Source organism: Caenorhabditis briggsae (assembly GCF_000004555.2).
Source record: "Caenorhabditis briggsae complete genome, chrIV, whole genome shotgun sequence".
Taxonomy (NCBI): Eukaryota; Metazoa; Nematoda; class Chromadorea; order Rhabditida; family Rhabditidae; genus Caenorhabditis; species Caenorhabditis briggsae.
The window spans coordinates 12,034,818-12,054,963 of record NC_013487.2 but is presented as its reverse complement, the minus strand read 5'-3'; the positions used below and the strand labels follow the sequence as shown (position 1 = coordinate 12,054,963).

General features: G+C 36.9%; 3 protein-coding genes across 3 annotated transcripts; 2 read left to right on the top strand and 1 right to left on the bottom strand.

Annotated features, from left to right (window-relative positions):
• Window positions 1-543: 543 nt before the first annotated feature.
• CBG04414 lies at window positions 544-4,260 on the bottom strand (the record flags this gene model as incomplete). Its single annotated transcript, XM_045235992.1, has 7 exons — window positions 544-618; window positions 1,067-1,620; window positions 1,817-1,944; window positions 1,993-2,189; window positions 2,462-2,677; window positions 3,877-3,972; window positions 4,183-4,260. The coding sequence occupies 7 exons, from the start codon at window positions 4,258-4,260 to the stop codon at window positions 544-546; spliced, it is 1,344 nt and encodes a 447-aa protein (XP_045092670.1).
• A 7,487-nt stretch (window positions 4,261-11,747) lies between these two features.
• Window positions 11,748-14,164, top strand: CBG04412 (the record flags this gene model as incomplete). Its single annotated transcript, XM_045235991.1, has 12 exons — window positions 11,748-11,906; window positions 11,959-12,104; window positions 12,153-12,285; window positions 12,348-12,487; window positions 12,536-12,778; window positions 12,963-13,170; window positions 13,220-13,298; window positions 13,341-13,398; window positions 13,448-13,513; window positions 13,561-13,644; window positions 13,693-13,776; window positions 13,978-14,164. The coding sequence occupies 12 exons, from the start codon at window positions 11,748-11,750 to the stop codon at window positions 14,162-14,164; spliced, it is 1,587 nt and encodes a 528-aa protein (XP_045092669.1).
• A 1,744-nt stretch (window positions 14,165-15,908) lies between these two features.
• Window positions 15,909-18,205, top strand: CBG04410 (the record flags this gene model as incomplete). The annotated part of the gene is made up of 3 exons (XM_045235989.1): window positions 15,909-16,014; window positions 17,031-17,117; window positions 17,943-18,205. The coding sequence occupies 3 exons, from the start codon at window positions 15,909-15,911 to the stop codon at window positions 18,203-18,205; spliced, it is 456 nt and encodes a 151-aa protein (XP_045092668.1).
• Between the last annotated feature and the right edge of the window lie 1,941 nt (window positions 18,206-20,146).

Here is a 20,146-nt window from a genome sequence, read left to right as displayed (position 1 = left end):
GAAGAACATTTTCTTTTTTTTCGTGGTCCTCTGATTTTTACTCGTTCTTCACCCCTATCACATCATCATATCATTTCAACTCTTTCATAATTTCAACATTCCTACTAAATTGATTTTTTCTTCTCAAACGGATCTCATCCCATGCTTCCTTTCCCCTCCAAAAACTGTGTTTTTTCTATGTTCCTTTTCAGATAGAATTTATTTTTTCTGTATCGCCGCTTAGAACTGTTTGCTGAATTCACATAATTTTTATTTGGTATCTTCTGAGAACAATTCTTGTGCAATATAAAATTTGCAATAAATTAATTAAATCAATCGAAACCTGAAAACACAATATTATAATTATTAAAATTATTAAAAATCTGTATAACAGAAAAAATGAAACGGTTCAGAGAAATGTTTGAATGAAAATCCCGTATGGGTTTGAAATGTCTGTGTTTTTTGGAGAAAAAATGCATCATGAGCATGAGAGAATTGGAAGAGCAATTAGGAGAACTTTGAGAGGGGGATTCCGGAGATAAAGGAAAAAATAAAGGAAAAAATTTAAAAGAACTTCTTGGATCTGCAAGAATCGATGAAATGGAATATGAGCTCACAGCTGGCGGTTGGAGCGTACATCTGAAAAATAAGAGGTTTTAGAAAATTGATTTTCTAGAGATTGGGCTGCTAAAAACGGGTATATCTTCAAGCATAAGTATGTATCTTGGAAGCAAGAACATTGGTAGAAATGTAATTTTACTTTTGATTCAAAATTACTGAAACTTTCAAAGCGATTCCTCAAGTCTAAGTATTGTTATGATTATTCAATGATGAACGGTTGTGATTTTCATGAGATAGAGCAACTTTGACAAGCGATAACTCAGCTCAAACTTGATCAAATAATTTTTAACTTCGCCAGTTTGCCGCTGAATTATTAAAATTTTTCTATTCAAATTTGAGCTCAGTACAACAATCCACTCAAATGTTATGCTAGTACAAACTTAAGTAGGTTCATGGCTGAAGCCTCTAGGATAGTCTAGAGGTAAAAACTGTTTTTCAGAACCCCAATTTTTTCAAACATTCTCACCTGAAGGAAAGCACAATTACTCCTTGCCCACTTTGAAACATCCTTAATATTGAAACTCTTCGCCAACTTTGTAATTTTCGCACAACTCTCCGCCGTCGCCACTTGCATTTCTTGTGGATTCGCTTGCAGAATCGGCTTCATTTTTAGCACTTCTTGCTCTCCAGGATTTATACTTTGTTGCTGTTGAAGTGGTTGAAGGGGTTGTGGAGGTGGCATCATTGGAACTTGACCCAATCCTGGAGGCATTGGCATCATTGGATGAGGTCCTGGTGGTGCTGGAGGCATTCTCATGTGAGGAGGAACCATTGGGAGGGGTGCTGGTCGATGGATCATATTTGTGGATGAAGAGACTGGAAGAGACAATGGGGCTGGCGGTGGTGGTCCCGGTTGGCGATATTGAGGGGGTAAATGTCGGAGGCTCTTGATGGATCGGAGGGGAGAAAGATCTCGAGTTGTCTGACGACGTGGGTTGCTTTCGATTCTCTCGTCAAAGTCGGTATCATCGGAAAAGTCATCGGAAAACATAATCGGACGACGACGACGCATACGGTACTCTGAAAAGAAGTTGTGATTTCCAGAAATTCAGAACTCGAGAATTCGAGACTTTGAGAATTTCAAAAATTTCAAAAATTTCAAAACTTCAGATTTTCAGAATTTCAGAATGTCGGAATTTCGGAATTTTAGAAACTCATTATTTTAGAATCTCAGGATTTAAATGTTTCGAAAATTCAAAGTTTCCGAATGTTATACCTCGTCTCATGGGTCTGTACAATGGAATATCATCATAATCGTCATAAGTCGACATATCATACGGCCTCTTTCGGGAATCTCTATGGTACACTGATCTTGGATAGTCCTCATCATCCTCAGTTTCTCTTCTGAAATCCAAATTCCTTTTTATTTTTCTGCTCTCTTAATCAACCCACATTCTATTATTCCGCTGCTGCTTCACTGTGCTATATCTTGATGGTGGTAGTCCTACTCCATTATTCGCCGAAGACGATGACGTCGAATAGGCGTGTGTCTTTTGAGGTGGTGGTGGTGGAGGTGGAAGAGGAGGTTGTGTTGATTCGGTACGGATGACCTCTGGTAATTCTTCCGGTGATTCCGTTGCGTGGCTTTCCTAGAGGAGAAGAAAGAGATATTAAATTATTTTAGGGTTAGAAAACGAATAGGAAAGTATAGGTCCACTTGGGGGAAATTAGGGTTATCAATCATTAAAAAAATGGTTGGTTTCCGATCGACTAGATGAACTGACCGAAAATAAAGTCTAGACATGAAATATTGGAACGGAAAAGGTTACAGTAATCTCATCAGTTTCTTTTGGGACTTAAACCTAGACTATTCCTGGTCACAAACACCAGATCCAAATCTTTTCAACCTAATTGCCCTCACCTTCTTTTTCAGGTACATCTCCTCGATGATCCTATCAGCCTCCTCATCATTCATCTCATCGAAAGGCTTCAAAGACGACGTCGGTTGATTCGATTCGGTGGATGACGTCACCGTTTTCTGAGTCGAAGTCGTTGGTTCAGAATCTCGATTGATTGCGATCGTCACTTTTTTCGCCGGCTTTCGGCGAATCTCTTTTTCGCCTGAGGTACGGTATGTCTGGAACAAAAATTAGGTTGATGATGAATTAAGGAGAGGAAGGAGGGATTATAGAACATGTTACAAAAGCTTTGCCTCGGCTAGAAATATAGAGTACTTCTCGATTTGCCATATATTGGTATTTTCAGTAGAAAATGATTTCAAATTGTATAAACACTTTTGGGGGTATATGAAATGGAATAATAATAGACCTCCATTGCCGTTAAACCTGTAATAGGAGGACTCCCAGATTGTCAAGTTTGAGCTCAATTATCTTGGTTCCTATAAGAGATATCAAAAAGTGGTAAAATCATAAATTAATCATAATATCATAAAAATTTTGTTACTTAACATTTTCTTGATATCTTCCTTAGGAATCGATATATTTGAGCTAAAAGTTAAAATTTAAGACGCTCTCTATTAGAGGTTTCACGGTAAATGACACAATAGGATTCCATACAAGTTAAAACAAAGCTTTTCTAAAAAAATTGATTGTTTTCGTCTTGGGTACGAACTAGCCACTCGATTCTTCCAATATAAATTTTTGATGACGTTGTATAAAACATATAAGCGTCATATAAGGTCCTCAGAAAATCTATTGCGCCGTGGAGATACATTACAGTCGTAAAATATTGCGGGCAAGTACGAGATTCGACTCATTTTTTATAATGTTTTGGTAATAAGAGACGCTTTGAAAATGTCTAATTGCATGTGGGTTGTAGTGTATGTGCAATTTCTGTTGTCTCCCAAATGTCTCAAAAAACTCTACAGGCTGACGCACAATTACCAAAACAGATAAAAAGCAAGAAGATTAAAAGAAATATAATTTTACGTTTGATTCAAAGCTACTAAAATTTTCAAAGCGAGTCCTCAAGTCTAGGTATTCTCACGGCTGTTTAAAGATGACGTTGTGATTTTCATGAGATGAATCATTTTTGACAAGCGATAAGTAAGCTCAAAGTTGATCAAATCATTTGAAGCTAGGCTAGTTTCCTGATGAGATATTCAAATTTTTGCTCTTCAAAATTTAGCCAGGTACAATGCTTTACTCAATTTTTATGTTAGTACAAATTTGAGCCCTGGTAATAATGTGTCAAAATGTGCAGTTGTCACTTTCATGTCTGAAGGTCTAGCTTCTAGAACAATTCAGAGGCAGGAAAAACTTTTTTTGGAAACTTCCAACTGTTTTCATTAAAATCAGATCCGAGGCAAATACTCACTGGTGGCTCCATGGTCGTAGTAAACTTGGGTCCCTGATAAGACGTAACTTGCCGTCCATGCTGATCGTACGTCACGTATTCTTCGACACCTTGTACCTGCAATTATGCTGGATTTGCTTAAATCCGGATAAGAAACGTCTTAGCCCCTGGGGATTATGTCTAGGGGTCAAAATCTGTCTTCCGACGGATTACGGTTCCTCCGAAAAACAGTAGTAAAACTTCCTAGTAGTACCTTTTGACAGTCCTTGGAACTCCTGTCCGTTTGGATAATGCTGAATTGAGTCGTTCCTCGTATCGTTCTAATACCGAATGTGTGTTACTGTAGACTTCCTGAATCCCAATAGCCATGAGCAGAAGCAGGATGAGACGGCAGGTGGTGGTCATCTAGAAAAAAAACAGTAGACAGATGAAAAAGAAACAATCGGAAGAGAAACGGGACTGGTTTAGGGGCAAGATGAAGCGCGGTCAGGAGAGGGAAATTGATCTTAATTGTGAAAGAGGAAGAAAGTCGTGTGTCTAGAAGTTTTTGAACCTTGTTTGGATGATCCGCTAGGAGGAGAAGCTAGGAGGAATAAGAATAAGGAGCGATTGTCTTCTGGAATATCTATGGAAGTGGGCGGGCAGAAAACAAAGGAAGTGAAATAAAGGGCGGAGGTTAAGAAAAGCGAAGGGAAATTAGAATTTCGATTGTGAGTGTGTGTGTGTGTTCCGTTCGTGGTACAGTTTTTTTCGGATTCAATATCTAATTACTGTTTTATTGTTTGTTCGGGGGAAGTGAGGGAGATATGGGGTCTCTCAGTGAGGATTCAGGCTAATTGGTTGGCCTCATATTCCTCCGGAATACTGATTGCGGAAAGAGAAAGAACAGTGAAATGATATGAGACTTCTCACACGTTTTGGTTCGTTTTTTCCAGAGATTGTGGCAGAGAAATCGATTTAGAATTGTGAGAAAACGGATCATGCTGGGAAGGAAGAACATTTGCAAAAAGTTGATTAAGCTACAAATTAGAAAGGGGGGCCCAAGTCAAAAGGGGGGCCCAAGTGGAAAAATTATGCCTGAGTTAATATTTACCGATTTTTTCAAGTTTTGTGACCGTTTCCATTAAAATTTCGAACTTTGAACACTTTTCATAATTTTTTGAAAATTTCAGTTTATGTCATTTTTTGCATATTTTTTGTCTATTTTTTTGTTACTAAGCCTGAAAAAATCTGGAACTAGCTGAATAACTTCAAATTACACAGTTACAATGTAAAAAATAGTGTTGTTTATGCAAAAAACTGGCCTAAACTGAAATTTTTTGAAGTTACAAATTTTTGTGGAACCATGCGCAAAGTACGAAATTTTTATAGAAACATTCGAAAAACTTGAAAAAATTGGTAATTCTTAACTTAGTCCACATTTTTCCACTTGGGCCCCCCTTTTGACTTGGGCCCCCCTTTTCTCATGGGCTCCCCTTTTCGCTTGGGCCCCCTTTTTCTCATCGGCCCCCCCCCCCTTTTCTAAAGGGCCCCCCCTTGTCATAAAGAGCCGAGTGTTTACGGTAAGCATCAGTTGAAATTTTCAAATCTGAAAAACTGGACAAATGGTATATTGTTTAAAAACTTGAGACGAACGAAATTGCAGTTTTGGTAAAATCCATAAATTTCGAAAATCATTGAAATCCAAAATCTCCTAACTTTGAAAACTGCTTCAGAAATGAATTAGATCAAATTAGGCAAAATTAGTTCATCAGAATATTCTGTCCATCACAGTTGTTCCGATTACACAAACTTCAAAACAAGACAGATAGAATGAAAAGACGATTTGTTTTTTTAAATGATAATCCAAATAATCGAAAACAAAAATAATTGATCAGTTCGCATACCGTAAACATTTTGATAGAAGCTCCTGTTGACTCAATTCACCGTAAACACTCTAATAGAACGCCACCCCTAACTTTTAACTTTGAGCCCATTTATCTGAATTCCTGTGAAAGATATCGAAAAGTGGTCAACGGACAAAATGTTTATCATAATATCAAAAACATTTTATTAGTTGACAAATTTTTGATATTTTGCATAGGAGCCAAAATAATTGAGCTCCAAGTGCGCGTATAAGGTGTTCTGCCAATAGAGCGAATGGGTATGGTGAACGTTTTGCAATATTTTAGCTCTTGGATATTTTTTCCAGAAAACCAAAAAAATTGGCTTAAAATTGACAATCAGGGTTACTAACAACGACACGAATAAAATGAGGCAATTTACAATCTTAATAGAACTTTTCAAAGAGATAAACACCCCAAAAAATCTCCTTATGAAATTTCTCGAAAGTTTCTTACATGATTTTTGAAATCCTGTCAAAACTTTTGATTTCATTGTTAGGTCAAGCATAAGAAGGGCTGAAAACAGGATTTCTCATACAACATGGAAAACGAGCGACAGAAAAACTTTTTTTGTGCAACGGACACATTTTTTAACGGACAGCGGACAGTCAAGGATAGCCGGACGACGGACAACGGACTAGGAACTTTCCGTGGAACTCTGCTCAAAAACAAGATTCGAAGATATTAACTCTCGATTTTTCATGAATCGTATAAGCGGACATTTCAGGTTTGATGATGATTTCGGGAAATCTCTAACCTCCCAAAAAACTATTTTATGACACCTCCCTCGACCATCCGCGGTACAAGAGTGCCAGTCTGTATGTAGTTCTCGCCGTGTTTTTTATCTCGTTGTCAAATCTTCACACAGCAAAATAAATCCTCAAGGAATCAAGAAGATTTGAAGCGGAAGGATAGTTCTCCTAATCAAAATATTGTGTGTCAAAGTACACTTTAGGGGGATACAAAACTAATGAACTGTTGATTCTGATAAATTGGATTAGATAAGGGGAAATGTTCGGTTCGATCCATTCTTATCAAATTAAGCAAAGAAATAGAAAATGTGAATCAGAAATCATTCCGAAGGGCCAACGCATAAAATTTCGGACGTAACTAAAAATGTCTCATTCTCTTCTACACGGCCAATTGGGGGATTTCATAGAAGCCGTGGGTTCTCCTTCTAATACTTCAACCCACGTCTTCTTCTCTTCTACAATTGACCACCACCAGGTGAAAACGATGAGCGCGAAAATTGGATATATTGTTTGTGTATAAACGCTGGTTTCTTGCGAAAAAGAAGAAGAAGAAAAAGAAATGAAGAAGCAGCGAAACCAAGTCAATGACTTTCGGATACTTAACTGACCACCACCTCCACCATTCGATGCTTCCTCTCTTTTTCACTTTCACGAGATCCCCATGAAAAGAAGTGAATCTGGAATTCAGGAAATGGAATAAGTACTAGACTATTTTCAAGTGTGGACACAGAACACTTTCTCTTCCGTGGCTATCAAAACAAAGGATTGTTTTAAAAATGATCACAGAGATCAGTATCGGAGGGTCTTGAGATACGGTAAGGGATTTGATAACGAGATCATTCTATCAAGAAACGGGAATATTGGACAGGTGCCTGTGACGGATGGATATCGTCTAAGGATTCTTACAACATCAGATCGTTTTGAGGGTAATTAATGGATGGGGATAATTGTCCAGATAGAGACGAGAATAAATGTTCAAACAGCGCAACAACTGGAATCATAAAATATGACGTCAATTTCGAGGAAGCTGTTTTCTCGAGATGGATTAATTTTTAGCAGATATAAATATTATGGGAACAATATCTCAAGTCTATGAAAGAATTTTTGATTTTCAAGGGCTCTGAATTTTGGAGGATCTGTATTTTTTTTGAACTTATGTCTTCTGATAATTCAGAATTCGTTTTTTTAATGACTGGCTTGATTTAAATTTTTTTTGAAGAAATATCTGCGTAGGCTGATATGTAGACTGATATCATGATACGAACGCTATAAAATCTAAAACTCAAAATTCCAAATTTTAAATAAAGAAATTTGAAGAAGAGAACAATTGTATTATTTGAAATTTGGACATTTTGAGTTCAAAATCTCACAAATTCCGAAAGTTATAATCTCGAAAATCTCAAAATTACAAACATCCAAAATAAAAAATTTGAAAATTCGGTAATCCAATATTCCACAAATTCTAGAATTCGAAATTGAAAACAAACTCAAAACTTCTAAAATTTCTGAAATTCTAAAGTTTTGAATTGTAAAAAACTAGAAACTCGAAAATTTAGAATTCCAATCTTCAAAAATTCAGAAATCCACTATTCGAAAGTTCAGGAATTTGAAATTCGAAAATCCGGAAACTAAGAAATTTAGATGTTTTGAATTCTGAATCTCAACTTTTTGGAAATTCGATAAGTCGATTATTCGAAAATACAAAACTTTAGAATTCAGAAATTTTGTAATATGGTGAGAACGTCATTTCTGGAAACTCATGTAACTTTTTTGAATTCCCGCCAAAACTGAGAATTTTCTTTTTATGATTTCGGACACTTTCCTAGAAGACATTCACGGAGAAAAACTGAAGAATACTAAAATCTTGAACACCTAAAAAATTTTTTGTGCAAGAAAAATTACTATCACGAAATTTAAAAATAAACACCTTATGAACTAATTAGCTTAAAAATACAATCCAAACCTCATCCTCATATCAAAAAATCTAGAAAAATCATAAACCAAAAAAATTATTTTTTCGAAATTCCGCTTTTTCCAAAGTATTCAAATATTTCTGCTTCTTAATCTAAAATCTGTTCATTTTCTCCGAAAATCGTGGAAGGCGACCGAAGATCTTGAGATACCCATTTTCCGAAGTTAATTGTCCGATGACGATGAATATACTACATGAGAGTAGAAGATGAAAATAAATAGCCAAGTCATGTATAAAGAAATTTGAAAAATTGAGGAAAATAGAAAATTACTAACAAAATAAACTGTAGTTACAGTATTACTCTCTATTTGAACCAAAAGTTCGAACACTTATTTACTCAACATTTAAGGGCGACAGATGGACAAAATGAATGTGATCCTTTGATTTGTTTCTTCTTTTTCGGGGAATGACCTGTCCTTTTTCCACCACTCCTTTCCTTATACAGTCCGCAAACATTTCTAGGAACACACGAGGTGAATCCGATAAAAAAAACCAAAAAAAATAAGCAAGGAGATGTAAGAATTCAGAAGGATTCTTATGAAACACGGTTTTTTTTCTAGAATCTAGGTGGAAAAATTGCAACAGTTATGTCTCAATACATCTAGATCAAGGAGATTTCTCAAGTGTCAAAAGGTCAATTGATACGGCGGAAAAATAGAAAGTGGTCAGATCTATGGATTCCGTTCGGTGGATCTAGTAATTTTTTTGAAGGATAGAAAAAAGATCAGAGGGGTCAATTATGATTTTTAAAAGGTAGATGGTAATTTTCTAAACTTCTGTTTGAAAAAATATGAAAAAATCCACTAGCGTGGAGAAAAAACTTTAGAAAAAAAACTCCGTGAAATGGGTCAGAAGCCTATGACCCTAGATGGCCCATTGACCTCGGGAAGATTACTATAAAGGAAGAGTGAAAAATAGGGAAAAATCAGTTCTCCCCTTCTCTGGCTCTCTAAAGGAAGGGAATCCGGGGACCCGGGGCTGGTCCTGGCGGTCTGGTCCTGGCGGTCGGATCCTGTCGGTTGGATCCTGGCGGTCGGGTACTAACGGCCGGATCCTGGTGGCCGGGTCCTGGCGGTCTGGTCCTGGCGGCCGGGTCCTGACAGTCGGGTCCTGGCGGTCTGGTCCTAGCGGCCGGATACTGACGACCGCGGCCTAGCGGCCGGGTCCTGGTGGCCGGGTCCTGGTGGCTGGGTCCTGGAAGCCGATTCCTCGCGGCCGGGTCCTTGCAAGAGTCCTGGCGGCTGGGTCATGGCGGTCGGGACGTGGCAGGCTAGCATTCTACCACTTCACCAATGTTAAAGCTGGAGCTGTAGCTAGAATCATAAAATGGAGGAACTGAATAAGGAACGTAATGAAATGCTGGTAAAGATCTAGAAAGTAGCGTCTAGAATCTGAAGAAATCTGCTGTGAAATTCAAGATAACTTCATCAACTTCTGTAGCTGAACTCAGCTCATTCATGTAAAGAAATGATCCACGAGAAATCATTTAGTTTTACTTGTGATTCAAACTAAAAATAAAAAAGAACTGAAGTGATTGATTTAACCATTTCTTTTGAAATAATCATTTTTATAATAAATAAAGTTGCATCTATTTGTTTTTTGTCAGACCACACTGAAAAAACCGAGATACATTGGCTTAATTTTAAAAAAAGAGGGCCCTTTTATTAGAGAGTTCAGTTTATACTAAACAAACGAATTTTCGATAACCAAAAAATTGCTCTATCTGTAAGAAAAAACATATAATTTTTTTGGAATTTCCGGCAATATATTTTTTCAAAAAAAATTCACAAAAATCCCTGAAATTCAAATATTGCAAAATTTTCGAAAAAAAATTTTTTGGATAACATGGAAATTCATCCCGCGGGTTTTAGGAGAATTTAACTGATTTTTCTTATGAAAAATCTTTGAAAGTCACCGGGGTAGTCGAGAACCTTCTCAGTTTCCATATCGTTATTGTAGTCCTCGAAGATTTTTTTCTGAAATGTTTTATTTTCAAAAAATTGAGCGTAAAATGAACTATCTGCTTTTATAAAATGCTGATAAAAGTCTTGAAATTCTCAAAATTTTCCGAAAGTTCCCAAAAATCGAAACCCATTTGACATTAACCTTTCCAGCACCAATCAACAACTCATCATTCCTGGAATTCTCCAATTTTTCTTTCCGTCTAAATAGATTATGATGTTTCGACGGAACTCTCTTCCCTCATCACTTCCACACACCCATCTTCTTAATACATTAAAGTGAATAATCTGGTCTTAAAAATGGTGCTAATACAATCTAAACACTCTCGCTCAGTTTTTGTAGAGCAGCCCATTTTGAGAAGCGGCGATGTGTTATCAAAACGATGGTTGGGCGGGCACCTATAACTTTTTATTACGCAACTCTCTTTTGATTCTCGCAACACACAGAGAGTCACCTATAATTACTTTTTTGCCCATTTTTATCGTATCGTTCATCATGTTTTATTAGAACTCGATGGAATTTTGCTGAATTCCAATAACTTGACTTTTGAGTCATTCAGTTTGTTCTATTTTGGTTATAAAAGTTTGTGAAATGTTGAAAAGGTTACTGTACCGACCAAAACTTTGTTATTTTATCAATTTTTATTTTAAATGGTCAACTTTGATGTTCTACGAAATTAGCCTAAAATTTTTTTGATTTTTCTGAAAATTTTGAAAAAAACTAAGCAAAAATTAGGCTCCCATTTTGTAGGTGAAAACTTTTTCGTAAAAATTCCAAATGATACAAATCTGTTGAAAGCGTACTTACGGAGTTGTGCCCGATTACCCTAACTGATAAAACGGGTATATCTTTAGACATTGGTATCTTGGACGCACGAAAATTGGTAGAAATATAATTTTTCTTTTGATTCAAACCTTCTGAAATTTTCAAAAGGGTTCCTCAAATCTAGGTATTTTTATGAATGTCTAAAGATGAACAGCGTAATTTTTCCTAGTTCTCATGAGATGGAGCAACTTTGACAAGCGATAGCTCCGCGTAAAGTTGATCACATAGAATGAAACTTGGCCAGTTTACTGAAGCATTATTTACATTTTTGCATTCCAAATTTGAGACCAGTGCAATGCTTTACACACGTTTTATGCTAGTACAAAATTTGAGTACGGACAATTATGCACCACTCTGTACAAGATCGGTACTCTCAATTTATTTGTTGTTCGTAGATTCGTATTCTTCATTTTATAAACTTTGATTCTATTTGAATTTTTGATTTCGAAAAAGGCATACATTTTTAAATAATTACAGATCCTGTAGGAGCCTCGAAGGATGTTAAAAACATCCGTCTTGTTGGCATGCCTTGCACTCACGGTGAGTCATTTCAAAACCTCCATTTGTACATTTGTAGCGTCAAAAAAGTGTTTTCTAACTCCATTCCTTTCACTTCCCGTCATGAAACTCTACAGAAGCATTCAGGCATTGGGAGTGGTTTTTATGACATTTTAACGATGAGCAAACGAATCAACCAAACTGTTTTCAGACTCTTGCCTCTGCCCAAAACTATTTCAAAGTGCTCATTAGGGAAATTGACAATCCAGCTGGAACACTTCTTGACGGTCAGCCATGCGGAGAGTTTGGATTTCTGGGAGTCGGATGTAATGTCTATTTGAGGGCCGCTGTGAGCGCGTAAGGAAATAATTCGACCATAACTTGTGACTAGCAAAAATGTTCCAGAACCGGTAAAAATGTGTCATCAAATGATACTTTAGCGTTGTCTGGCCCAATCAATTCTCATATGGAAACAAGGATTTCGAATTTGAACTTGGTTGTTTCTGATGACCAAGCAAGTACGGCAGAATCGTTCAGTGTAAGTTTTTAAACCTCTGCGTTTTTAGTAGCATCCGAACTTTAAATTGGTTCGATTTTCAGAGTTTCGACCTCCACATAGCCCTTGCAACTGACAGTAATTTTACCAAATTCATTGATGACTACGTGATCCACATCTCCACAAACCAGGAACAAGGTGTCTACACTTACACCAATCTTCGCCCTGGTACTCTTTCCACAACGTAAGCTATTACTTTTTCTTTGTAATTCTACAATTATCCTTTTATCAGCGTCTCCATCGCCTGGTCCACAAACATCGCTCCACCAAGTACCACCAGCACCCCAGAGCCAACTACTACTGGAGTTCCATTTACAGGATCAACTCTTCCTCCAACTACTAGTAAAACTTTTTTAAGTAACTTTATTATAATAGAGTTATTTCAGCTCCAAAGCCACCAATCGATTGTTCCGAAGTTGTCAATAAGACATCCGGAGTTCAAACCATCTATCCAGATGGTGTTAATCCAGTCCGTGTATATTGTGACCAGACATCATACGGAGGATACACAGTTATTCAAAGGTTAGTCTCCATAAGGATTCCGTTTCGGTCGGCTGGGTCGATCGATCGGTCAGATCGGTCGGTCGGTCGGAGAAATTTCTCGAGAACATGGAACTCTTAATGCACATCAACAGTAGTTACCATTAATAAATTTAAAGCCGAGGAACTATTGGCCAAAATATTACTTTCGACTACCCACATGTGTCCAACTATTCTACTTCATTTGGAACACCTGAAAAGGGAAATAACTATTGGTTCGGATTGGAAAACATGTACTTAATTAGTGGTGTGAAAAATTATACTCTTCAAATTGACCTTTGCTGTGGAACGAAATTGATTGCTAAGCAGATTTATCACAAATTCCAGGTAATTTAATTTTTTAACTCAAAAATATGATATTGAAAAAATATTTCAGGTTGGAGCCGCTGCTAATAATTACGCTCTAAGTGCTAAGGCAGATATTGCTGGAGTCGGACTTGACTACTCATCCTCAGGTATGATTTTTTCAAGTTCTTGCAAAATTTGCCCCATTTCAGGTAAGGACTTGGCTGCGAAATTCTCAACCTACACGGACTGGAACGGACCTAAAAGCAAGTAAGTTAATGCACTTACTTTGAAAATTTAAGATAGAATGGCTTTCCAGAGATTCTTGCGACCAATTCGAATTTTGGGATGATAACAAAGATATTGGACCTTCAAACGCATATGGGTGAGTAGATCATGTTGCTCGTTGATTACTACAAATGTTTTATTCAGGGGTTGGTGGTATGGAAGCTGTGGAAACAATTTGAACGGATTCTTGTACCCATCTAACGCTGGTAACTGCACTCTTGACTTGACGTAAATCGCTCACCACCAGGAACTGAAAAATATCTTTATTAATTCCAGAAAGTTTGATGCGAACAAACTGTTGGGAGTCAACATGAGAACGACATCTGGACAAGGATACGCAGGATACGATGTTGATTTGCAGTCTTATGATCGTGTCCGAATGGCTCTTTTCACTTTCGATTCAGCCCAAATCGATAGAGGTGATGCCTCATTCTGCTCATAAATTTATTTGATCGCTTTTTTTTGTATTCTTGATTGTGTTGCCTCCAAAAATGTAGGCGTCAATGGAAAATGAAGTCTCTCTCGTATTCATTCGATGTTTCATATCTTTATAGGTCATAGTTGCTTTTTTCTTCCACGGTTATCTAGTTTCCAATGGGTCACAGTTTGCCTGCTACAAAAACTACGTTTCTTGAAAACCAATTCCGTAAAAAATGTGATTAGTTTCAACGTCATTCGACTGGTCAGAAGAACAATAATGTTGTTTTCAGTGCAACCCCAGACAACTATTTTTTGCGAAGGGAAATAGAAACTTCGAGAATAACAGATAAATCACACGTAGTATGTTTATTTGGTGAAGAACCAAAATGAACGAGATCCATGGTTTTACTCAGTTTAGCGAATAAGAAGGAAATAGAGTACGGACTGTAGTACGGGAATCATGTCAGAAGCGATAGCAGCGACGTCAGGAGTCAGAAGCGACAAAAACGCGCAGCCGCCACACCTACCAATGGAAAACTCCAAAGTCTAAACTTAAACAAAACTTCTTCACACATAGGGTTCTTAGTAAAATGATGAGCTCTACAAAACGGATCTAAAAGCCTGCTGCTGTCAGAAGTTCGGAAAAAAATTTGGTATTATCCACTATTATTCATGTCTAGGTTAAGAAATATCAATTTTATGTCGCCTATTTATTCTCTTTTTCATTCTTTTTTCTTTTTATTCTTCCACATATTTTTTACGTAATAAATACAATACAATACAATACAATAGCAGATAATGATTCTTTAATCTGATCAAACTAGAAAAAAGAGAATTAAAGTTCAGAGGAAGTTTTGTGTCTATATCGGATTTGGTGTTCTGATTTCTGGAATTTCTGAAATTGAGTCATCTCTATGAGGTCGTTTGGTTTCCTGAAATGGCTTTCTGAAGTTCATGGGTTTTGGAGTTTCAAGTTGAATTTGGCACTTTACAGGTCTCAATGGAGACATGGATTTTCCAACTTATGAATCTTCAATTTTTGGACATCTGGATAACTGGATTTCTAGATTGCCGAATTTATCGATTCGGATTTCTGGCCTTTTGTATTTCGGGATTTCTGGATTTTGGGATCACTGTATTTCTGGATATTCATAATTCTAGGTTCTCAAATTTATGAAACTTGAATTTCTGGATTCGTGGTTTTCTGGATATCTGGATTCTTGGATTTTGGAATTTCGGTTACTTTTTGTAGCAAATTCGAGTTTTGGATTCCCGTTTCTAAATTTATGTTGAAAATAGATGTAAATAGATGTCATTTCTAAATTTATGAATTTATTACTAATTTCTGGGTTCCTTTGGAATTTCTGATTTTCTGTATTCTGCATTTTCAATTTTCTAGATTTGCAGACTTGGGAATCTTGAAATTTTGGAATTCTGGATTTTTGGTTCTAAGAATTTCCAATATTTTCAAGTTATGTAGATTATCAGTTCTAATGGAATTCTAGATTTCTCGATGTCTGGTTTTTGGATTTCTGGATATTCTGTTTTCGGAAACTTCAGATTTCTGGATTTTGGGGTTTCTGAGTTTCAGGATTCCAGAACTTCTCAATTTCTGAATTTTTGCATGAATTTATTCCTGGATAAACTTTTAACTGGAAAGTTTGAAAAAATGAAAACCCAAAAACTCTAATAACTTTTTTTCCAGTCAAATTGTGCTCTAGCCTAGTTTCAAAAAAGTCAGCTGACCCTGCGCCCTATTGGTCATCCAAAGGGGGCTCTCATCTGTTGTCTGCTCTACTACTCCAGACACTTTCAACCAAATTTTTTGGTTCCCTTTTGGTTTTTTCTCTCACTTCTTCCCAAATTACGTCATTTCCTTCCCAAAAACCAACAATGCTTCTTCTCTTTCTGTCCTGGAGTGTCCAGGCTGGAGATGAAGTGTACATGCTCGTCAAATTTTCTATTTATGGGATCTTACTACTACTCCTGCTAGTGTCACATAAAAAGAAACTGCGGAAGAAAAGAGGGTCAAAGAATCACGGGTGAGAAGAGAAAGTAATTGTGTTAACTTGATGTCATGTCTTTTGGGCGAAGAAAATTTGAAATGGGATTCAGAAGACGAAGAAGAAGAGGAAGAAAACACACATGGAGGGTGGGTACTGGTTTTGCTGATGATAGGTTCTCTCGGCGTGTATTTAAAAAGGCGAAAAAAGATGATACAGGAGATGACCGGATCTCTTTTTCGAGAAGAAAAAGAAGAAACATCATGCGCGTGATTTTGACCAGTATTCTAATTATTGCATCTCTTTTTATTCATGATGCACATGCTCAGTGTGAGTAAGAGGGGAGACCAGATGGCAATGACGGGGTTCTAAAATGTTATGAGATTTTTGGAACCCAAAATTGAAACTTTTGGGGTGATCAGCAAATCTGTAGGTACTTTGATGAACACAAGATGGTCTTTTGGTTTTTTTCTGAAGACAACGAATTCTTTGATAAACCAATCAACTAGAGTGTGGTTTACCTATTTTTGGTAATTAAAAAACCGAAAAAAAATTGTGCGAAAGTGATAAAAGGTTTCCAATATCCTGAAGAGTTGTTGGACATACGAACCGTAAATGCTCCAATGGAAGCCCACCCTTTACGTCCTCTTCGAGCTCAATTATCTCGGTTCCTTAAAAAGATGTCAAAAATTTGTAAACTGATAAAATGTTGCCCGTAAAATGAGCAATATTTCATCAGTTGACAAAATACTGATATCTTTCAAAGGAACTGACTAGGGAATGACTCACAGAAGATGTGGAGTTATGGGACGAGACCTATATCATTCGAAAGAGGATGAAATTTCATTTTCAAATATATGCTCAGTTTTTGCGGCGGCCTCCGCTAACTCGAGAAATTTGGGTCAGAAGTTTTCAGTAGATTTTGCACTGAAATGCATACGTGAACGCTTCCACGTCCTCATTTCTTTTATACGCTTTGAAGAACCATTGAAAACAGCAGTGGGATGGTTCAGTGGTAAAGCGGCGGGATGGGGAAATGGTACTCTATGGTTCGACTCCTTCATAGTCGAAACTCTTTTTTTATTTTTTGTTGGTTTTTTATATGACCTGTTTTTGAGCTCAAAAGCTGTTTTCAGCAGTTTTCCATACTCTAAACACCTTTGGCATCTTGTCAAATACAAATTAACCAAGTTTTTGGAAAAAAAATTTCTGAAGAAAATTCGCATGTTTTCATGATCCATACACCTCTTTTCAAATTTTCCGATTTTTTTATCCTTGGCGGGATTATTCCAGTAGGGTTTCCATCCGGGCGGGCGGTGAGCCGCCCGTTCGCCGCCCGTCTATAAAAGCGAGACATAATCGTGGAACTTTTTCAACAATTAATCATCAGTTTGATCATTAGTTTGCAGAGCAATGAGCAATGAGGTCATATAAAAAACCAACAAAAAATAAAAAAAGAGCTTCGACTATGAAGGAGTCGAACCATAGAGTACCATTTCCCCATCCCGCCGCTTTACCACTGAACCATCCCACTGCTGTTTTCAATGGTTCTTCAAAGCGTATAAAAGAAATGAGGACGTGGAAGCGTTCACGTATGCATTTCAGTGCAAAATCTACTGAAAACTTCTGACCCAAATTTCTCGAGTTAGCGGAGGCCGCCGCAAAAACTGAGCATATATTTGAAAATGAAATTTCATCCTCTTTCGAATGATATAGGTCTCGTCCCATAACTCCACATCTTCTGTGAGTCATTCCCTAGTGAGATAATTAAGCTCAACGTGCAAGAATAGAGGTGGCGTTAACTTTTACTGCCCACCCCATACTTGCTCTTTGAGCTCAATTATTTCGGTTCCTATAAGAGATATCAAAAATCTATCAACTGATAAAATGTTGATAATTTTTGGGAAAACATTTTATCAGTTGACAAATTCCAATATCTCTTATAGGAACCGAGATAATTAAGCTCAAAATTCGCGTATAGGGTGGGCTTCTAATACAGCATTTATGGTAGTTGAAAAATTTCCTCCTACAGTCATTTTATGGAAGAAAGGTTTCTTTAAAAATTGGTTTTATATAATTGGTTAAATCCTTGAAATTTTCCAGATGGCTACTACAGTCCATACTACGGTAACTACGGTGGTTATGGTGGCTATGGTGGATACGGTGGCGGCTACTATCCATCCTACTCTTCCTATTCTTACTATCCTAGCTACGGATATGGCAACTATGGAGGATACGGTAACTACGGATATGGTAACGGATACGGATACAATAGTTTCGGCTTCTGCGGAATCCGTTGCCGTCGATTCCAACGTCGTCTGATGTGGGCACAGATGGCTGGCTATGGAATGTATGGAAAGAAGTGATCGTGGAATTTTTGACAAATGAACTTTTCATGAACGATGTAATAATCTGCATTAATAAAACTTCACTCTTTGTTTTTTTCCTTATATCCGTATTCTGAATTTCGATTTCTGCTCCAGGTGAACATCTGGTGCTGAACATAAATTCGATTTCCTTATTCCAGAAAGTCCTAAAAATTAGGGCAGTAATTCAATTTTGGGCTCCAAAATCAAATATTAATGGAATACGTATTCCTAACCCAGCAGCTGAAAAAGGGACCACCGCGAATTTCCCCCAAACCCCGCCCATTTTATCCTATTACTACTCTTCATCCCTTTTCTTTTGTTGCTCATTTGAGAATTCTCGCCCCCTATGAAGCATTTCTCCTCCCCAATTCAACCTTTATTTTGTTCCGACAGATTCTTCCACCCAAAAATCGGAAATAATCTCGGTATTCCATCTTTTCTTTTTCCTTTTCTCTCTGGAACTGGTTTGCCCATGTTTTCCGTGTGATTTCAACGGTTTTGAAGCTTCGGAATTCTTCGAAAGAAACGAATTCTGAAGGCAGGATGAAAAGATCGATGTCTAGAGAATCAGTCAGTAGATCAGACACACAAAGTTCTAAAAATAGAGGATTTAAGATAATTCGAAGGATTGCAAGATTTGTCTGAAAGACAGGATGACATAATTTTTTAAAGTATAGATGCTTTGAACAAAATCGACAACATCTGATTCTGAGACTAGATAAGTTGGAGGTGTAATAATGAGAAATTGAAGAAGAAGACAGAAATAGAAAACTATATGTTTACCGTAAAACCTATAACAGAAGGGTCCCATACTGTCAAGTTTGAGCTCAATTATCTCGATTCCTTTGCGAAATATTAAGAATGTGTCAACTAATAAAATATCGGTGACTTTGTGATAAACACTTATCAGTTGACAACTTTTTTCATATCTTCGACAGGAACCAAGGAAAATTGGCTCAAATTTGAAAGTGAAAGCCCTTCTATTACAGGTTTTACTTTGATGAATTTGGTTAGGAGAAAAATATGGATAAGTTCCATTAGAAAGCAATAACAATTGTTTTTCAAAATGGCCAGGTCAGAATTACTGAATTTAGTTGTTCTTCGAAAAATAAAAGAGTATAATTATGAAGAATGACGTGCATAATTCTGGAGAAATTCTCATCTTACCAGGAATGAAAAATAGGTCAATATAAAGATAGGATCAAAAATATAACAAAAGGACCAAATTGTCCACAGCCACTGATATGAAAAATTCAAGATCATAAACAGATTTGGTGCAAATCGGAACTCTGCCAACTTGCCCAAGTCAGCCTCTAAACCATGTCCAAGCCATGCCCTCAAGCTTGCCAAAGTCATGTCGTAAAGATTGCTCAATTCATACCCTAAAGCTTGTCCAAGTTGTTCTACTCTCTTACCGAAAAACTTCTAAAAATCTTAATTTTAAAGATCTTCTGCTTTCCATTTTTCAAACCCCTCCTAGAAATACACTCCGATGATGTAACCCTGATTTTAATTAGCAAATGAACCTCATAATTTTTTCAACACCCTGCATTTTATTCTTTGAAACTTCAGAAACCTTATGTGTGGGCATTGTCCTGTTCTTCCCATTTATTCGTCATCATTTCTATTTGGATGGTCCTCCAAATGCTCATCCCGGTTCCACGTCTCCGACACCGTCAGCTGACCAACTTAAGAACCCTAAGCTATGCAGATTTAAAATATTCTAGAATCCCGAAACTCTTCCCCGCCTTCCACTTTGATCTTTCTGAACGCCTTCTTGTTATTCATTTTCGAAAGAGATTGTGAATCATTTTCTGAATTATCTTGAATTATTCAATAGAAAAAATACTCCTAAATATCGAAAACATTCCAAAAAAATATTTGGAAAAAAACAAATTTTTAAGAGTCTGAAAATCTAGAAAAATCTGAATATTGTTA